Raw genomic sequence first — 20,698 nt, 5'->3', positions numbered from 1 at the left:
CACAGCTGTTTTTTTTTTTTAATTTTTTTTTAATCTTTTTTTATCACCAATTTTTTTTCCTGTTTCTACTCAATTTGTTTGATATTTCAACCTTTTTTGATGCACCACTGCACCTTGCTTAATTCAGCAAAGCAAATTTTCCAACACACCCTAGCTTTTCACTAGTTTAAGGAGTTTGTGTTTCTACCCGGAGCTCACCGTAAACTGCGTGAAAATATGTTGCAATTTCGAAAAAAAGAAAAGATAAGAAAAAGATTTTTAAAATTTTAACCTATTGCATGGCTTACATGGTTGGAGGATATAGTGTTGGGTGGGAAGAAGAAGAATAAGAAGGAGGAAAAGGTAGAGGAAAAAGAAAAAGAGGAGGCGGGGATTGAACTAAAATGACGTGATAGAAGTAATACAACATGCAAACAAGATTGACAAAGCATAATTAACAAAACAACAACCAAAAAACAGCAGAAAATTTAAGGAATAAAACTCCATTCAACATGGAGGAACCGACAGAAGTGGGGAACACACACATTATGGGTGTTTTATTTTTAGAGATGGTGCATATGCGAAAATAAAAAATATAAAATATGTCAACAAATTTTTTCTCTTTCTTTTTTTTTTTTCAAGAATTCATTCAGTTTCCCATCAATTTTCCTCTCCTTCCTTTTCTTTTCTTTTCTTTTCTTTTGGCATACTTTATATAATATGTACAAGACTGTATTTATGGTCTATTTTGGCAATATCCTCTTTATATCCAAATCTTTTTACTTTTTTTGATTATCCTAAGCAGTATAATAATGTGATATTGCCTTCACAAATAGTTGCAAAAATAAATTTTTAAAAGGTGAAACGATACCAAAAGTTACACAAAACTATGATTCATTCCGCGAGAAATTAAAAAAAAAAAAAAGGAATTCAAAAAATTAAAATTAATCCGGCTACAAAAACAAACAATTGTTCCCCTCCCCCTCCCGCTCTTTTCTGTTTTCAGTGGGGTGATGTCTCCAATGAGAGCAGTGCTTTTACACACAATTAGCATTGTCCATGCTATTGTTTACTTACATTTATATTTTAATATTTTTATTCTTTTTTGATCAAGAGTTAGTGTGACAATGCATCAAAGAAAACAATAGGCTGAACATTATACAAAGATTAAAAAAAAAAAACCAAAAAAAGTGGGGAAGTAAAAAATAGAGTACCTCCAAAACACTTAAAGCCATTGCTAACGTAATTTTGATGTACAAAATTTGTCCACATTATTATATGTTTCTTTTCTTTATTTTATAAGTATTTATTTTATTTGTTAAATTTTTTCATTTCCTATTGTTGTGAATGTTGGAATTACAAATAGCCTCCTCCACTTTTACCAGCATTGGGGAGTCTCCTCCACAAGCCCTTTTTTTCAGAGACTAAAAACGTTTAAGGACAACAAAAGACAAAAGACAAAAGAGAAAGAAAAGGAAAGGAGGAACAGGAGGAGGTGGAGGAGGAGAGAGGGGAAGCAAAAGAAGAAGACAGGAATGAAAAAAAGGATCGTACGCACGTTGTCCTTATCGTGGTCCTGTATTCTCCGGTTTCGGGAAGTGCAACGGTCGGAGCTGCGTTGACATTTTTTTTTTTTTTGCTTGAATTTTTATTTTTACTCAGTTTTAGTGCTTTCACTTTTTGAGAAACAGCGTCGTGGGTGAATATGGAAGAAAAGAAAGATATATAGTCTTAATTCGGAGGGAGGGAGAGAGGAACTAGCTGTCTGCTTCTTTCGAGGCTTGTATAACAATAGTGAGGTAAAGAAATATGGGGTGATTGCAAATGAGAACAAGTGAGAGAACAAGTGAGATCCCTCGTCTAATCATACTATTGTTCCCCACCCCACGAAATATTGTTCTTACTAGACATTGCTCTCATACCCCAGATGAAACTAAAACTAACATCTTGTTTTTACAATATTGAATTCTATTGTCTTGCTGAACAAAGAAAAAAAATATAATAAAAGAATCAATGATAAAAGATATAATGAAAAGAAACAACAAACAGAACAATAAAATATCAAAATTTAATGACATAAAAATAATGAAAGAAGAATGTGTACGTATTGTACACTCATCTTGTTCCTGTAGATTAAAATATTGAGTATTTAATTTTTAAACTTTACACATAATTCTCTTCCCCGCCATTTGAAACATATAAAAATCAGAAAAACCAGAAAATCAAACAAAAAAAAAAGAGATTAGGTATCATAACCTATGCTGTTACAAGGCTTTATGGTATGATACTTGCTTTTTTTTTTCTTTAGCTTTTGCTTTTACATTTAAAAGAAGAACAAATTTATAGACACTGGAAGACGATTGCGGGGAATATGTAGCGTAGGAGGCAAAGGGCAAGAGGCACGAAGCGAGCTCAAAACCATCAAAAAACTATTTATAGCAGAAATGGAGTTTTTGATTCTCTTTATTTTTTTTTGACTTTTTTTGACTTTATTTCAACTTGATAGGTTGGCTACCCCGGCCATTCATTAAAATCTTGGCATCACCAATTTACCTATCCATGCATTTTACCTCCTCTATCCTTTCTCCTTTCCTCTCCTCTCCCCTCCCTTTCCCTTCCCCAACATAATTCTCTTCCACTTTCATCATCACCCGTCTCCCCCCTCCACCGATTCCCCGTATCCCCTTCACTCAAGATCCACTTGTTATCATGACTGAAATGCGCATTTATCGAACCGATTCATTCCGAATCCAGAGCATACCAAACGTTTGTAGGTACATACTCCGAATGACCCCGAGGAATTGCACAACTATAAGCTTTGAATGTCATTGAAGTACCTTGTAAGTAAAAAAAAAGAATTTGAAAACCAAAAAAAAAGAAACAAAAGAAAAAAAGATAAAATCGAATCCTTTGGAGGCTACCCCATCATCATTGCTTATCTATGCAAGAATTAGGAAAGGAATAAAAAAAAAGGGAAAGAGTGAAGAAGAGGATATGGGAAGACAGAAACAAGTGGAGATGTGGGAGAAAAGGGATGAGGATGAGCATGAGCAAGAACAAAATAGATAATAAAAAAAGAACAAGACATGAGGAAAATGCTTATTGCTACAAGTATTTGAGAATTTTTTAAACTTTCTAAATGATTTGTAAAAATTAATTATACATTTTTTACCACTGAATAATATGCAAAACAAAATAGCACAATTACTCCTTCTTTGTTTTCTTGACTTTAGGTCTTTCATAGTCAGATGTGCGCTTCGTCGCTCCTTGCGTCTCCTTGTCTTGTCTAGATGGTATGGTGGCAACTTTTGGTCTCGTTACTGCTGGGATTGCTGCCTTATCTGGACTACCAGATGGGGCAATATTCAAGGTCTTAACTTGTGGCTTTGCATTTTTTGGTAATGTAGATGTAGAAACAGTATTTGGCATTTGTATAGGCTGAGTTGGCTGAGTTGATTGAACAGACTGGCCAAATGGCCTTGTAGTAACATTAAGCAAAGAGTTTGCTTGATTATTTATTGCAGGTTTTGCTTGCAATGATCCGAAAACAGGCAGATTTAATGTCGCAGAACTAGTTTCCGCATTCGACTTATCATTAGCTGGAATCGAGTTTGAAAATTGTCCACCAACCATGGAGGATGGTGAAGCTTGTGTTACAGTAGGTGCTAATGTACCACTAACTTGTGCTGAGCCTAAAGACGATTGAGTAGAAGTACCTTTATTTGGATGCGGCACATTCGCTGGGCTTGCAGATGTGATTGATGCTGTAGAATGTTTTTGTTGTTGTTGTTGTTGTTGTTGTTGTTGTTGAGGTTGTTGTTGTTGAGGTTGTTGTTGTTGAGGTTGTTGTTGTTGTTGTTGTTGTTGTTGTTGTTGTTGTTGTTGTTGTTGTTGTTGTTGTTGTTGAGGTTGAAGTGGTTTTGATGGGATATTTTGTGGAGGTTGTTGTTGAAGAGGTTTCGATGGGATATTTTGTGATACTGAATTGAAAGTAAAGCCGGTTGTTTGTTTAGGATTATTATGCATAATCTTATTTGATTGTCCTCCAGTGGCGGCAACTGAAGTAGTAGGTTTGTCTTTATCCTTACTAAGCAACGCATCATTGGCAACGGGAGGAGCGCTTGCAACAGTATTATTCTTATTTGGTAATAGTTCTTTTTCGTACTTTTCAACTTTTCTGGTAAGAAGTCTTAATTTAAACTCAAACTTCTTTTCCACTTCCAATCTAGTTTTGCTCTTCTCCTCATCCAATTTCTTTTGAGATTCTTGTTGCATTTTTTCCAAAGATTGTTTAAGTTCTCGAATTTGAGCTTCCAATTTAGGTACTTCACCATTTTTAACAGCAGCAGCAGTAGCACCAGCAGCAGTAGCACCAGCAGCAGTAGCACCAGCAGCAGTAGCACCAGCAGCAGTAGTAGCACCACCAACAACGGCAGCAGCAGTCGGAGTAGTGACTGATTTACCTGCCGTGGAGCCAGACTTCATATTTTGAGCTTTCAAAGTTGCCAACTGCTTCACCAACTCATTCTTTTCGCCAACCAATTTTGCACTTTCCTCCTTAACTGTTTTAAGCTCTCTATTCACATCGGCAAGCTTTTTCTCTACATCTTTAGAGTCGCCATTAACACTCTTATTTTGTTCTTTAGCATTTGCTGCTTGCAATTCTTGTTTAATCTTTTCAATTTCTGCCTCCTTTGCCTTAACAATTCCATCCTTACCATCCAACTCTCTTCTCAATACCGCTATCCTATCATTGGCCTTTGTCTTTAATTTATCCATTTGCTCCTGCATTTTGGCAATCTCTGGTGCTGGAGATTTGGTTTGCTCGGAAGTTCGAGAATTAGCAGAAAGAATCTGTTTAAGACGTACATTCTCATCACTGAATAATTTAACTCTTTGTTGCTCAACACTAAGATGTGATAATTGGTTGTTGTATAGTTGCGTAATTTTTTCCAACTCAGACTTAATCTTTGTCACTTCACTATTCAAATTAACTAACTCTTGATTCTTTTTCAAATTTTCATTCACCAAAACACTATTACTTTCCTTGAACAGCTTCAATTGATCCAACTGCATTTGAATTTGTTTTTGTTGTTCGTTATTAACGGTAAGATTTATAGAAGCAGAGGGAGCACCAGCATTAAAGTTATTTACTTTGTTTTGCAAGTTCTCCAACTTGATTTTCAAAGCAACATTTTCCTCTTCCAATTTAGGTAACTTCTCGTCACTGCTTTCCTTTTCACGACGCAAAAAGCTTATGATTTGCGCAATGTCTTGAGATTTTTCTCCAGATGGATTTGTTTCTTGGTTGGAACTACTTGATAACTCTAATTGGTTAAGTAATAATGTGTTTTGACCTTGAAGCTCTTCTATCTTCTTCAATAATTCCGCATTTTCTGTTTGCAATTCGAGCTTCTGAGACAAAATTTGATTTTCCTCATCCTTTCGTGTTGCACGTACTTGCTCTAACTGATCTTGTAACGATTGTATTAATTCTTGATTTGAGTCAGAGTCTGACTTGTACGCATTAATCTGTTGCACCAAAGTTGAAACTTGAGTATGATATTCACGAATCTTTTGCTCCAAACCCTTGGAGATATCCCTTTGGTCTTGCAAATCCTCAATTGTTTTCTTCAATTCATCTTCAACACTTTGACTAGATTTTGTTTTGGACTCTGCAGCCTTTAATTTTGCAACCGTCTCGTCGAGCTCCGTTGTGTATTGCTTCTTCATATTTTCCATCTCTTGAATCTTGGAAGAGATAACTCCATTCAATCGGGTAATTTCCCCATCTGCAGCAACTTTTTCAGTTTCTTTACTTTTGAGTTTCTCCGACATAGAACTCAACTCTTTTTCAAATTTTGTCGTAGCTTCAAGTATAGTTTCATTTTTATCTTTCAACTGATTCGTCAACTCTGATATTCTGTCACCATATTCTTTCAACTCATCCTCCATCTGTTGTCTAGCGACGCTTTGTGAAGCTGAATCAGGCAGCAATTCCAGAACTATTGCTTGCATCTGTGACAATTCCTTCCTTGCATGCAACAACTGCGAACTCAAATCATTTATCTGCTCTAATTTCACTTGTTGCGACTTCATCGACATATCTCTTTGGTCAGTCAAGATCAGAATCTTGCTTTCACGCTCATTCAATTTACGTTGTATAGCAAGACGCTCACTCTCCAGGTCGTCCAATTTTTGAGCCAATTTCGCTAATTCAGAATTCTTGGTTTCCGCTGTCAGTTGCAACACTGCAAATTGTTCATTCATAATCTTTTTGTCTTGTCTCAATTCAACAATAGTCGATTCAAGTGATTTCTGCATCGATAAAGCAAAGTCCTTCTCTAAACAAAGTGATTTTACAGTTGTTTCTTTTTCATTTAATTTTGCTTCCAAACCCAGCATCAACAAAGCTTTTTCATTTAATTGTCCCTCCAATTTTTCAAACTGTTTGTTCCAAAAATTTACTTGCTGGTTGGCATGTTCTATATCAGACAGCAATCGGTCATTTGTTCTTTGCAAAGATTGCACTTTAAACTCTGCTTGCTCTACTGCTCGCACCTGTGCAGCTAATTCAACTTTCAATTTGTCTCTAGCATCCTTAACTTCGCGTAACTGTAGAATAACTTGACTTAATTCTTTATCAACTTCTTCTCTTTCTTTTTCGTCCTTTTCTTCTCCTATTTGTTTTTGTTTTTGTTCTAGTTGTTTTTCCATCTTTATCCTTATTTTTTCTTTTTCTTCATTTTCTACTTCATTATGACCAAAATTAGCTATACTCAATCCATTACTTTTGTCATTTCCAGCATCACCACTACCTCTTTCTCTAACAATTTTTTCCAAAGCATCGCGCTCCTTGACCAACAAAGACATCTTGTTACATGTACTTTCCAACTCATTTTGAAGCATCAAGATGGTTTCTTGAGCTTCGTCGATGGCTGCAATTTCTGCAGAGTTTTGAGCCGCTTCACCACTTTCCAATCTCGTTGATAATTCTCTAACTGCACTTAACAATTCTTCATTTCTTTGTCTAAGCTCTATGAGGTCCTTGAATTCCAATAATCTTTCAGAAATCAATTTGCTTGTATCTGACTCGGCAAATTCTTCATCGTTTCCAGTACGATCAATAACATTTTCAATAAATGTTTTTTCAGCCAAAGAAAGTGGCTCCTCATGGTTATCACGAATTTTAGTGTGAATCAAACTGAAACAAAGTTGACGACCCAAATCTTTGAGTGTCTGTTTCAATCTTTGTACTTCCAAATCATTATCCTTTTGTACAGCTCTAAAGTGTCGCTGAGATTTTTCCAACTCCAATTTCTCATTTTGCAAAATCGTAATCTGGTCCTGCAAATCCAGCCTGACTGATTCGTAATACTGTTTTTGAGCATTGAAATCTCCAAGCGCCCTCTTTAACGAGTCCATTTCAAACACAAACTCTTCCAACTCTCCTTCTAATTTTTCTTTTTGCATTCTTTCCAATGTGAGCTCTTTTTTGACGTGTATAAATTCAGAGTAAAGTAAAGATATCTGACCAGGACCGGAACCAGAATCAAATTCAGAACTAGAACCATAGCCACTTGCAAAAGTTTGTTCGCTATTTTCTCCAGATAGAGTTTGGGCCATATCCGCGGCAAGAGCTTCCTCTACTCTTTGAAGCTTTTCTTGCAAAACAGCAATTTCATCATCTTTTTCGGAAACTGATAACTCCAAATGTTTAAACGCCTCATCTGAATTCTTCAGTATTTGATTTACATACTCCTCAAGTTCCTTTATCCTCGACTCTCGTTGTCTTGATTGTATTTTCATCAAATCAATCAACTCTTGCTTTGCGTTTATATCCAATAGCGATTGAGTCTCAATTTTCTTTAGTCTGACTTCAAGGTCTGTGTTTTTCTTAGTTTCAGCTGCCAATGAGGAATTGAGTTGTAAAAGTTCAGTTTCGTGTGATTTAATTAGTTGCTCGGCATTTTTCAACTTGGATTGCGTATTTAACATTGCTGAATCAGTTGAAGATTGTGTTTGGCCGCTTTGTTTGAGTGCCTCTGAATACTTTTGCTGGCTTGATTGAAGCTCTTCATGTAACCATTTAGATTCATTTCGGAGAAACGATAATTCACTTTTCGCTTTTGTCAATTCCAATTTGTTTGCAAAATTTTCCTTCTCGCGAGTATTCAACTCTTCAACAAGAGATGCAAGTTTCCGATTTTGTTCAACATTCGAAGAAGTAAGCTGTTCAAGCTTTGATAAATAATGCGATTCTTGTTGACTACAGGTGTCCTTCAGCTCGGCAAATTTGCGATTTAGTTCCGCAAAAGATTTTGCCAGATGTCGTATTTTGTCTTGCAAATCTTCAATCACATGCTGGAGTTCTTTACTTTGTTGTTGAGAACTCTGCAATTTGCTCTCCAACATATCATTCTCCTCTTTCAATCTGATGTTATCATTATCGGCAGCACTGAACTTGGATTTGACTTCTTCAAGCTCGATCTTGATAGTCGAGGATGAGTCCAGTTCCAAATACTGCTGATTTTGACTGCCTGAATTGATCAAATTCGTCAAGGTCTCAGCTATAGAGTCAACCACTTCTTGTGTAGACGATGAAGATGATGATGATGATGATGATGATGATGATGATGTCGTTGTTGTTGCTCTTTCAATTGGAATAATACGCGAAATTGCAGAGTTTATAATTTTCGATATCTCCTCTTTGTAAATCAAAGATTTCCTGTTATTTCGACTTTCAACTCCTTTGTTTACAAGTGATACTGGAGAACTGACTGCACCAAAATTTTGCGAATCATCTTCACCAGCAATAACATCTCTCGCTACGTGAAAGGATTTAGGTGTTGTAATGATATCTTGGTCCTTCAATGGTGGGAGCACCTTAGACGGAGTATTATATGTAGTCTTGTCAGGCGGGAGTGGAAGTAAAACTGAAGTATTTGGCTCCTCTTGCATCAGCGTGTCGCCTTCTTCTATTAAGTTGGGATTATGTTCCATAAAGGAATTGGAACCAACAGCATTTACAGATTTTGTACCACCCAAAACCTCTTTAGAATCAATCGATTGCTTGACATTGGATGTTGAGTCACTGATATTGATTGAATTACTTTTCTCATTCTCTTTTTCCTGTCCCACTTCTTCTACTTCTTCATCTTCTTCTTTTGTTGCGGTCTTTGACGCTAACGCAGTTTTACTAGACAAATCGTTCTCATGATTTCCATCGTTCTCCCCCAGATCATAACTTGAGTTGTTTGGCCGCAGCTTCTGTTCTTCATTCAATTGATTAGCATCTCCCATGTTGAGGAATGATGCAATAAGATGGGTTTCTTGAGGTCAATTGTATGAGTTACAACTAATTGATGTGGAGTACTACTTGATATGTGTCGCCTTTTTTTGGACGCATCCCGCCATTGTCGTCAAGATTGAGCCTCACTAATATTCGCGACAACAAAAAGGAAAGAAAGAAAGATAGACAGTCAACTTATTTCTAGCAGCAACAAAGAACTACAACAAGATGTTGCCAAATCGATCAAAAGAGTAACAATAAAACAATCCACTTGGTTAAAGTTCTACACCAATTCAACAATTTACGAAAACATGCTGGACTCTACGTTGTTCTTGTTCTTGTTTTTGTTTTTACTCTTACTTCCGATTCATTTTGGACCCAAATTATCAAGTTCAAACTAATATGCTCTAGTTTTTAACTTGGATGATTTTGTACGGATTGCAAAGACAAAGTACAAATTCATCAATTCAGCAACAAATATTTATCAACAGAACCTATATTTTGAATACCAAGCTCTTGTCTAATCATTGTCGTTATTCTACTTGTATTTCTGGTTTATTATTTTCTATCTATTTTTTTTTTTTTTGCTCTCTGACTTCATTATTATCTTCTTCTCTTACAATCAACTGTATCTTCTTAATGGATACTTAAACAAAGAGGGGCGGTAAGGAACCGCAATTTGGTTTCTAGATGTATATCAATGGTATACTACTAGAGATGGGTAATGCTAAGCATTCTCCGCATTAGGGTCTTAACCCTAGCGCGCAAAAAATAATGTACACCACGTGACCAAAAAGTGTAAAATGAAAGTTCAGTAGGCGAGACAGTAGACGTGAGAGTAAAAAAAAATATGAGTTTAAGCGTGAATTTGAACTTTTTCACGCCACCAATACCTTACCCATTCACCAAGGAAACTAAGCAACCATGATTGAACCATCATTGAAGGCTTTGGCCTCAAAATACAACTGTGACAAGTCCATTTGCCGTAAATGTTACGCTAGACTTCCACCAAGAGCCACTAACTGTCGTAAGAGAAAGTGTGGACACACTAACCAATTGCGTCCAAAGAAGAAGTTGAAGTAGTGGTTTCATATATTATTTTTTCATCTTGGAGGAAAGAAATTTACGAGATATGTGTGTGCATTTGCATTTCAAGTAAGGAGTTATCTGTTGAGATTATTTAAAAGATGGTCACCAGGATCCATTATAGAAAGTTATGTACATCTATCTGAATAAAAGCTAAATATTAAAACAATTTTTTTTTATTTTTTTCGATAAGTCGAATTAGATATACAACGAGGTTATTTTCAGTGATTGAAATACATCGAGGGGCAAGGGCAAGGTGAAGAGAAAGCAATGTTTTTTTTGAGAAGGATTAATATATTTGATCAACTAGTGTTGTGGAACACGAAACGATATGTGGAACTTACCTTTATAACGAGAGAGTCGAGGAATGAAATTCGTTTGTTATTAGTTAAAAGTAATGAAGGGTTGCATTTCTTAGAATTCATTTATTAATCGCTTGAAGCATATCTTCCAAGAACATTGCCCTGAAATCTCGATTTGATCACTTGAACACTTCGTTTGTAGAATAATCTCTTTGAAATTTTCTTTTAAGTGAATGATGTATGCTTGATAATAAGTATCTTTTAAAAGTGATTGCTGATCTTGTTTTACTTTTTTTTTTTTAATATCTACCGTTTTTTATAGTTCCTATTATTTGACTACTAATTAGAAGGAGATTCTAGAATTATATCATCTTTAGAGGTAAAGATGGTTGGAAAAAAAAACAACTCAAGTTCATTTAATGTTAATCGTTCAGCATGATGTCACCCTTCAATTTGAATACCAATCTCTTTATTCATATTTAACTTTAGATTGCATTTCTTTTTTAAAGTCTGTCGCCGAGGTGGTGAATAGGTTGGAGTATCACGTGTCGATTTAAGATATTCAAACGGGTGGTAGCATCCCCCTATTATCACATTTAATAGTTGGTGATGGTAGGTGTTTATTGATAAGTCTCTACATCTTTGCTCTCCGACGTGAAATGCATACTGCCCTAACACCATGTTAATTGTTGGAAATGGAAAAAGGTTTCTTTCTAGATCTTGCCAGTTGTTACTGAAACCATTCAAGGTTGCAATTGTTGGCACAGGACCAGGTGGGTTTTATACTGCGCATCATTTACTAAATAAATCAGGTCCGGAAAAGGATATTCATATTGACTTTTTCGAAAAGTTACCGACACCTTTTGGATTAAGCAGGTATGGTGTAGCCCCAGACCATCCGGAAGTGAAAAACTGCGAAGAGTTTTTGACGGACTTGATGAAAGATTATAGAGCTTCAACACAAAATAAGCGACACAGAGTTCGATTTATTGGAAACGTTGAAATTGGTAAGGATATTAAACTCGGTGATCTCGAAAGTCATTACAACTCCATTGTTTTGGCATATGGGTCTACTGCTAGTGATAATAAGCTAGATATTCCTGGTGCAAACCTGCCACAGGTGATTCCAGCTCGACAATTTGTCAACTGGTATAATGGCCACCCAGACTGTTATAATACAAAAAACAAGTACCAGCCTCCTCCTTTGGATAAAATCAAGGATGTAACCATTATAGGAAATGGAAATGTAGCGTTAGATGTTGCAAGAATTTTGTTAGCAAACCCAACTACTCATTGGAAGCATACTGACATTTCGACTGAGGCGGAAAAGTTGCTTGAAAAGAGTACAGTCAAAAATGTACGCATTGTTGCCAGAAGAGGCATTTTGGAGTCTGCATTTTCGAATAAAGAAATCCGAGAGCTTCTTGAGCTAAAAGGTGTCCAATTTATACCTGTTGACACCGATTTATTGCAAGAAGTTGCTGCAAAGAAATTGGGACGAGTCGATAAGAGAAGGGTATCTTTATTGGAGAAATATAGTAGAGGACAACTGAGTGCAGATAAAGATGACAAACTTGATGCTTCAAAGATTGAAAAGCGCACTTGGAGTTTGGAATATTTTCTTAGTCCCGTAGAGTTTGTCAATGATGAGAATGGCAACTTGGTTGAAACAATATTCAGGAAAAACAAGCCTATTGATGACCCACTTCTACCTGGACGTATAGAAACAACTGAGACCCGTATCAAAGTGGAGAACCAGCTAGTGATTCTTTCAATAGGGTACAAGGGTACACCAATTGATGGGTTTGAAGAGCTTGGAATCTGGTTTGAAAAGAACAAATTGCATAACAAAGGTGGAAGAATTTTAAAGAAAATTTCCGAAAAGGAAAATGAGGTAAATGCAACTTACAAAAAAGGTTGGCACACTTCTGGCTGGATCAAGAACGGACCCAAAGGTGTAATTGCCACCACTATGATGGATTCCTTTGACACTGCTGAGAATATCTTGGAAGATATGACTAATGGTGTGTACATCGATGTAGCCAAGGACTCAGATATAACCGATAAGCTTGCAAAAGAAATAGTCTTGTGGGACAATTGGGAAAAATTGGACCAATACGAACTAGAAGAAGGCAAAAAGCTAGAGAAGAGCAGGTACAAAGTTTGCAATAAGGAAGACATGTTGAAAGTATGTAAATAAGTTAGAAAAACCCCCAAAAAAAAAGTATGAGATAGAATTGGCTTCAAAGGAGTCGGAATAGATTAATAAATGGAACGAAAAGTAAACAAATAGAAGATACAGATTATGATAATAGTTGGGAATGGATATTAAACAAAAGACAAACAACCACCAAACAGACAACAACAATAACATCACCACCATAATAATTGTCATTATTATAAACCACAACAATGGAAAAATTTCCACCGCAAATTAGTTTCTGCAGCTGGTGATTCTCCTAAAGTAATGTGTATGTTCGTACTTCCCCAATCTGTCCGGCCAAAATGAGCCGGGACGAAGACTGGGACCCGAGGACCTTTTCCAAAATAAATGAGATTGTTCCATTCCACGCCGATTTAAATTGCACTCTTTATGAGGCAAATCTTTTTTATCGATAAAATACTCAAAGCCTGCATGAGAAAACATTGGTGGCAATGATGGGATTATGTCATGACGGTGAACGACTCTAATATAGCCCGAATTAAAATCATGGTTCATGTTGATGTCGGTTGCAACCTTTTCAGTTTCGAAAATCATATTTGCATAATCAACAAATTCTTGATTGCCCACGCGGGGTCCGCCAAACGTTACCACTAATGGATCATAACCCAAGAGCAGAAATTCTACTCCACACATCACAGTGAATGCAGCTCCTAATGAATGGCCAATTATTAAAAACTGGTACTCAGGAAATCTCTGCTTCATTTTGACACCCGCGCTGATTATTGCACCAGAGTTGTCTTTTAAAAACTGATAAAATCCACGATGAACTTGGCATCCTTCGCATGTTTGCTGGTTATACACCGGAGCATCTGTGAATTCCTTGTCGTGTACAATGGGTGTATATTCAATAGGCGCAAAGTTCAAGTTCGTTGCCCAGTCGCGGTTTGAAGATGATCCTCTAAACACCAATATAATCGTCTCCCTTTCTTTGTCAACCGCATAATACCCGGTTCCAACTTCATTCATCTTGTTGAAATCAAAGATGCGGATTATTTCAACATCTTTCAACATGGAATTGCTGCAAGCGTTCAAAGAGCAATTCGTTTCGGGATCTCCTAGTCGCCCGGTAGAGATACCGTGTGAAACGCAGTACCCGACTGAAGCCAAATTAGCAAACTGAACCAACTTTGTATAGTCCATTGACTCTGTTATTGTCGCTCGACATCGATGCAACAAAAGAGTATACAATAATACAAGGAGAAGCATCACTTGCTACTACCTAGTACCCTAACTTGCAACAGCACACTCTATTCAAGCACCTGTTCACACGGATTCTTTATCGTTGATGTCAAGGGAGGTGTATTATTAGGATTGAACCAAAAAAAAAAATACAAACGCCCTGAGATGGCTAGAAGCAGCAACAGTATAAACGATAAGAAAAGAAAAAGAAAATAAAGAAGGAAAACAACTGGGGAGGACCATCATATTTTTTTTGTATTATTAGTACATTGGTCTTTCTGATGTTGATTGTGTTATGCGCATCTCAGTTCCAAATGTAAGTTGTTGCATCTGACACAACAATAGTATAAACCACAGGCAGAGCAGCGTGCATAGTTTGACTTTGACCCACAAACACAGCATATTCTTAGTTTTGGTCTTGAGTTTCCTAATTTTTGTTTCTTAATGTTCCCTTTGCCGGTGTTGTTGTTGGTGTTGTTGCCCTCATCGTAGTCAATAAATTGGTAATTCGATGTTAGAATGGTGTTTATAATCAAGATATTTCTCTCTTCGTCATAATACAGATTCAAGTTTCTTCGAGCTGCTAGGATTCTTTTTGTTGCAGGCGTATTACCAAGCCTCGACTTATGTGACATATTATTACGATTGTTATCTCCGCTGGAGTGGATGCTATTGTATTGGAAATTTTTAGGCAACTCGAAGCTTTTACCTATAGACTCCTGATTCAATTCGGTTAATCTCTTTTGAACTGCTCTTTCCAATTGTATCTGCTGAGCAGATTTAGAAGGTCCACTATCTCGCTGAGCCTTTGTTTGAGTTTGTGCATTAAATAGTTGGTTAAGATTGTAATTGACTTTTGCTCTTCCTTTAGGGTTCGTTGATGTTGGGCCAGATCCACCACCACCACCACTACTACCATTACTGCTGCTTGAAATAGAACTGCTACTCTTGATATTGCTATTATTGTTAAAGCTCGAGTTAAACCTGGCACCGATAGGACGAGCAGTCAAATTTATGGAGGAGCTGAAATAAACGGTTGTGGAATTTGCATTGCTCAGCTTGGGTATTTCTTCAACTAACATGAGAAAAAAGCCAACAAAAAAAGGGGAAGGATAAAACGAGATGATTAACAATATAATAAAAGAATTAAAAAAAATGAAAGAAAGACCAATGAAAAGAATAAAGTGATAATAGTAGAACCAGTGGTAAAAAAGAGCCAGTAAGTTTGTGAATAAAACTGATGCAGACTTGGCTTATGCAAGAATGAGGTTTTGTTCCGTTTGCATTTTTTTGAGACAGAGTAAAAAGAGAGGAAGAGAAAAGAGGAAGAAAGCACCAAAAAAAAAAAAAAGCAAAAGCAAAAGGCAAAAGACAAAGACATAAACAAAGAGAATTGACTATGAAATGTTTACTTCATCAGTAACAATAACGCTAGAGCAGAAATAAATCATGTACTCGCAAAAAACAAAATCCAGTTCTTCATGTATAGACAGGTTTTCTATACATATAACTATTTACACGTATCCTGATTATATGGAATAAAAGAGTCGGGTTCGAGATGAGGACTTTTGCGTCGAGTAGTTTTTAATAATGATGATGCGCTTCAAACATTTAATTGCCGTGTTTCTATTAGTTATCCCAACCCAACTCAGTCCAAATCATTTTAGCTCGATAGCTTCTGTTATCGTTTCGGTTTCTTTTCGGTTTCGGTTTTCGATTTCGTTTTGTTGTCTTTAATAATTTAATCTGATTTATCTCTTGTGTTTTTTTTTCTTTGTTCTTTCATATCATTATTTCTTCTCCGATTCCTTTAGCGATTCTTGCATCTCTTCATGAGAGAATGGCTGGTCCTCCCTAGCTTTATCCAACATTGGTTTGATTCCCTGCTTGGCCAAGTTGATATTTATACATTCGATGTAGTTGTCCCAAAACTCTGTGCATTCATTTTCAATCGATTTGCCTTTTAAAAACTTTTCGGTATACCATTTATTGAAACAGTCATCATACTCTTTCTTGGCTGGCGTACATTCTGGAGCAAAGGAGACTGACATGATGTTACCCATAGTTTTTTTTTTCTTCTTCTCTTTTCCTCTCTGTTGTAGTGAAAAAAAAGTGATTGGTTCTGTGAAGAGTATTTATTGCTTAGAAGCAGAGCAATCGATCTCAAATTCTGGATCTTTAGTTCTTTGGTTCTTGAATTCTCACTCTCACTCTCACTTTCACTCCTCCCTTTTTTTTTGCCTAATGCTCGTTTCTTCACTATTTGCTAAACTCGTCTATTGTAAAACACAACGCGTGTTGCGGAACGCATTTTTATCATACACGCACCAAGTGCGCAAAAATAAAAACAACACCAAAAAAACAAACAAAAAAAAAACAAAGTAAAAAAAAAGAAAAAAAGGGAAAAACGAGATATTTACTATTCCCCCTATGTAATGTAAACAAAGAAGAAAGATTCTGTATCAACACATACTTATAGATTTATTGTGGTTCCATCCCTGCTTGCACGAACCAAGAATGAAGCGTTTATCTATTGCACCTGGGTCCGTTAGAAGGACATCAAAAATCTTACTGGAAGATCAGAAAGCCAGAGAAATATTGGAACAATTGGACCAGGATACAACCATTGTTTTACAAGATATCGATCGGAAATTGTCACGAGCCAATGCCATCCTAAATGATTTAATTAAGCCCACTATATCTGAATATATGAAGGAAAGCTCAAAAATTAAACAGAGTACAGGGTTTTGGAAAAAGTTTTTCGAACTGTCTGCAAATGTGGTCCTTGATACGTATGAAGCCCCAATCGTGGAGGTGAATGCAAATACAGATTTAATCAATGCTTTGGAGCAGAAGGAAGCCCATGACGAATTGAAAGCAATTGGTGAAACGCAAGAGCTTAGAAATGCACATTTAAAGCGTGTGTTGGACGAAGAAACGCCAACGTGGTCAACAGAACAAGACTCATCTCGTAAGCCAACCTCATCGACACCGCAAAAGCATACGCTGACGCTGACGTCTCTGCAACAACAGCACCACCACCAGAACCAGAACCAGCGAACACGTTTCAATTTAGACAATGATGTCCCAAAATTATCTGATAATGTGAACCTTCAACATCCGTCTCGACTTGGTTCAAGTTGGCAGTCGCCTCGTCGAAAAGAGGACCATGCTAAAGGTTCCCCTGTACGGATTCTGACTATTCGTCAATCTCTCGATGCATACCAAAGAGTATCAATCTCACCACGAAAACTGAGGACTCCCATATCTGGTCGATCAGCAGTTTTACAAACTATCCTTAACTCGTCTCCCACATTTCCTGAACCACCGGTTCTCAAGTCTGATTTACCCAGCGAGCCATCGAGATTGACAATCACTTCGCCTCATCCAAGTAGTGATGCTGGTGGTGGTGGTGGTGGTGGTGAGCCACATTTGAGAAAATTCCCCAATACACCAAAGTACACTGGCACGAGAAGTGGGTCGTTGCACAACACACCGATCTTGGACGCAGTAACGCGCGATGACGAGGGTGAAAATGATCTTCAGCCACCGCAATTGGGCTCGAGTAGCCAATTGCATGAAAGTGGTAGAGGTAGTGGGCCCAGTAGTGGACTCAGTAGTGGTAGCAATCTATTATCCAGCAGCTCGAGCGATGAGCCATTACCCGCTTTGAACACAATTGAACTAAGCGGCAGTAGTAATAGTAACAGCATCAGCAGCAGTAAAGCCAGGAGATCAAAGAGAAGAAGTAGCGAAGACGTCAATAGAGATAGTCTAAAGAGGAGAAGAACACTAGATGATGATGAGGATAATGTGTTTTTGGATAGAGAACACAGCAGGTCATTACTATCACCACGTGTTATGAGAGATGAGCAACAAGGAGCCGATCATCATGACAACGAGCATGTTAATGATCTCGATGATAATGCTGATGAAGACAACAACAATAACAACAACAACAGCAGCAGCAATACGCAAAACAAGTCGTTTTCACAAGTGTACACGGAGGAGATATCAAAGGTTAGAGACGTTCAAGGTGCAGGCACCAGTAACACCGAGACCAATATTGTTCCTGTTGAAGATGTTACCAGTGAAAATACATTAAAAAGTTTAAAGGATATTACGGAAGGGTCAACAGATGAATTGGGACCTTTCAAGGAGAGGTGGAAGTACTATGCCAGCCTTTGATGAAGCCAAACTTTGAGGATATTTATTTGTGTGTAGTGCAAAGGGATGAAAGGGGTGAAATGATGTTATAAAAAAGAAAGAAAATGTTTATTGCAATGCGATGAATAATGATTTAGCTTTTAATAGTAAACATTTAAATAGTATCTAAAATTTTGAGGTGAACTGCTTTGCCTTTATGTCTTTGTCTTTGTCTTTGTCTTTGTCTTTGTCTTTGTCTTTGTCTTTGTCTTTGTCTTTGTCTTTGTCTTTGTCTTTGTCTTTGTCTTTGTCTTTGTCTTTGTCTTTGTCTTTGTCTTTGTCTTTGTCTTTGTCTTTGTCTTTGTCTTTGTCTTTGTCTTTGTCTTTGTCTTTGTCTTTGTCTTTGTCTTTGTCTTTGTCTTTGTCTTTGTCTTTGTTTTTGTTTTTGTTTTTGTTTTTGTTTTTCTTGTTTTTTATTTACTTTTAACTCTAATTGAGAAGTTTGTAATGTCAAATAAGATTTGTATCAAGACTTTAAAAATATTTTGCCTTCCTTTTAAATTTCTTGTATATTTTACATGCTGAAAAATTACTGTGTCTTGGTCAATTATTTGTGAAGTTAGAGGATCTGTTTGTAAATCAGTTCAAAGAAAAAAAGGAGGGGACGAGGAGGAGGGGGGAGGAGAAGAGGAGAAAGCAGGATGATAATGTGATGCAGTGAGTAAAGAAGAAATTTGAAAGACTGGATATCAAAGACAAAGCTTGTTGACTAATTGATTCTTGACTCAACCAGAAGCTTCAACAGGGATGAGAAAGTGATTGAAGAGAACGGGTTTAAAGTTAGGAGTGATGAAGAAAATGTGAGTTTAACAACAGAATTTTTTGATGACCAAACCTTATTGGTAGCAAAGAATCACTTACTTAATTATACCATTATGGGAGAGTAAGGAGTCGTGATAGTCTCACCCTTCCTCCTTCTTTTCAACCACTTCCTAAAATTTGAAATTTAAAGGATTACGACTTCAGAGTAGATTTGGCAACATTTTGAATTTGTAAGCCAAGAGTGATAAAAAGGTAAGCATGACAAATGCAAGGCTTGTCATTGGCTAAATTATTGCACGTGTATTACATAATCAGACCAAATACCGCAAGTTGCAAATTGCAAAAAAAAAAAAGAAGGAACAGAAAACACAGAAAAAGAAAACAAAAGACAAGGCGTATTATTATAATCGGCTGATTACCATTACACAATGAAGAGATTTCCTAGTGACTGGTATTGATACAGAAACTTGTTTTACCCATCTACTTCAAGCCTTTTTCAAAGTATTTATAAACCAGGGTAAATTTCCATTCTTGTATTTTTCTCTTCTTCTTTTTCTTCTTCTATTTTTCTTTTCTTGTTTGTTTTCCATCGCATTCTTTCAATTCCTCTTTATTTATTAGTTCAACTAAATCCAGTCAACTATACAAAATAAAGATTTGCAACCCTAGTACAAATAGTCTAGAGAAACTAATTTTGAATTACAGATAAATACAAACAAACAAATAAACAAAAGGAACAAAAAATGGTCTGCTCAGCTTCTGAATGTGTGTGTGCTCAAAAGTCTACTTGCTCCTGTGGTGCTCGTCCTGCATTGAAATGTAATTGTGACAAGGCTACAGTTGAGAATGTTGCTCCTGCTGCTTCCGATGCTTGTTCATGTGGTTTAAGAACTAAGGACAGCTGCACCTGCGGTGCTAATGCCAAGTGTGATGGTCACAGAGATGGCGAAACCGATTTTACAAACATGAAATAGGGAGAGGCAACATAAAAAAAAACATTAATATACTTGTTTGTAGGTGTGATGGTGTTTAGCATAAGTCATTAGTACTGACAGGATCAGGTACATTCGCTATGTATATATATATATATGTATATATAAAGGAGGATCAGAGTAATTAAATATAACGAAAAAAAAAATATAGACAAAATCATTTCAAATCCTGTAGTCCATTCTGTTTTTCTCTATTGATGTAACTATTTTTATTCATATAGTTGTATAATTAATTGTTTGTTTGTTAGTTTGTTCTGTTTGAGAAGAGGCGGCCGTTTTGAGCGGCGATAGAGCTCCATACGACCGAGATTTTAGAAAGCGGCGATTTGTTTTCCCCTCCCCTCCTCCTCCTTGTTTTTCTTTCTTTCTTTTTTTTTTTCGCAACAAACAAAGACAAATTTCTTTTTTTTCTTTTTTTCTTTTCTTTTTTATTCTTTATTTTATATTTGAGAGGTTGGTGTTGTTGTAGTTGTCAGTGCGACATTGTGTCAGTGCTCGTAACAATATGTTTCTTGGACAATTGGACAAAGACTTCTCGGATCAGATTACTTCATTCGCAAAATAGGCCAAAACGAAAAGAAACTAGTGAAGCATTGTTCTTCTTGCTATTAGGTGAACTTGCTTTTCTCATTTTCTTTTCTTTCTTTTTTTTCTTTAACCTACTAGTATGTCAAAT

General features: G+C 36.5%; 6 protein-coding genes across 6 annotated transcripts; 2 read left to right on the top strand and 4 right to left on the bottom strand. All coding sequences in view use genetic code 12, as the record gives it.

Moving 5' to 3' along the window:
* Nucleotides 1–3,183: 3,183 nt before the first annotated feature.
* On the bottom strand, nucleotides 3,184–9,282 carry MLP1 (the record flags this gene model as incomplete). The annotated part of the gene is made up of 1 exon (XM_001524346.2): nucleotides 3,184–9,282. The coding sequence occupies one exon, from the start codon at nucleotides 9,280–9,282 to the stop codon at nucleotides 3,184–3,186; it is 6,099 nt and encodes a 2,032-aa protein (XP_001524396.2).
* A 2,056-nt stretch (nucleotides 9,283–11,338) lies between these two features.
* Nucleotides 11,339–12,859, top strand: ARH1 (NADPH-adrenodoxin reductase; the record flags this gene model as incomplete). The annotated part of the gene is made up of 1 exon (XM_001524344.2): nucleotides 11,339–12,859. One exon carries the CDS (start codon nucleotides 11,339–11,341, stop codon nucleotides 12,857–12,859), a length of 1,521 nt encoding a protein of 506 aa, XP_001524394.2.
* Nucleotides 12,860–13,093: 234 nt separating this feature from the next.
* Nucleotides 13,094–14,308, bottom strand: PVL30_004086 (uncharacterized protein; the record flags this gene model as incomplete). The annotated part of the gene is made up of 2 exons (XM_001524343.2): nucleotides 13,094–14,008; nucleotides 14,303–14,308. The coding sequence occupies 2 exons, from the start codon at nucleotides 14,306–14,308 to the stop codon at nucleotides 13,094–13,096; spliced, it is 921 nt and encodes a 306-aa protein (XP_001524393.2).
* A 47-nt stretch (nucleotides 14,309–14,355) lies between these two features.
* On the bottom strand, nucleotides 14,356–15,144 carry PVL30_004085 (uncharacterized protein; the record flags this gene model as incomplete). The annotated part of the gene is made up of 1 exon (XM_001524342.2): nucleotides 14,356–15,144. The coding sequence occupies one exon, from the start codon at nucleotides 15,142–15,144 to the stop codon at nucleotides 14,356–14,358; it is 789 nt and encodes a 262-aa protein (XP_001524392.2).
* A 708-nt stretch (nucleotides 15,145–15,852) lies between these two features.
* MDM35 (Mitochondrial distribution and morphology protein 35) lies at nucleotides 15,853–16,113 on the bottom strand (the record flags this gene model as incomplete). Its single annotated transcript, XM_001524341.2, has 1 exon — nucleotides 15,853–16,113. One exon carries the CDS (start codon nucleotides 16,111–16,113, stop codon nucleotides 15,853–15,855), a length of 261 nt encoding a protein of 86 aa, XP_001524391.2.
* A 466-nt stretch (nucleotides 16,114–16,579) lies between these two features.
* On the top strand, nucleotides 16,580–18,250 carry ASK1 (DASH complex subunit ask1; the record flags this gene model as incomplete). Its single annotated transcript, XM_001524340.2, has 1 exon — nucleotides 16,580–18,250. One exon carries the CDS (start codon nucleotides 16,580–16,582, stop codon nucleotides 18,248–18,250), a length of 1,671 nt encoding a protein of 556 aa, XP_001524390.2.
* Between the last annotated feature and the right edge of the window lie 2,448 nt (nucleotides 18,251–20,698).

The sequence above is a fragment of the Lodderomyces elongisporus genome, chromosome 5 (genome assembly GCF_030384665.1).
Source record: "Lodderomyces elongisporus chromosome 5, complete sequence".
In the NCBI taxonomy this organism is placed as follows: domain Eukaryota; kingdom Fungi; phylum Ascomycota; class Pichiomycetes; order Serinales; family Debaryomycetaceae; genus Lodderomyces; species Lodderomyces elongisporus.
The sequence above is the reverse complement of the archived record's forward strand: the minus strand, read 5'-3'. Positions and strand labels throughout refer to the sequence as shown.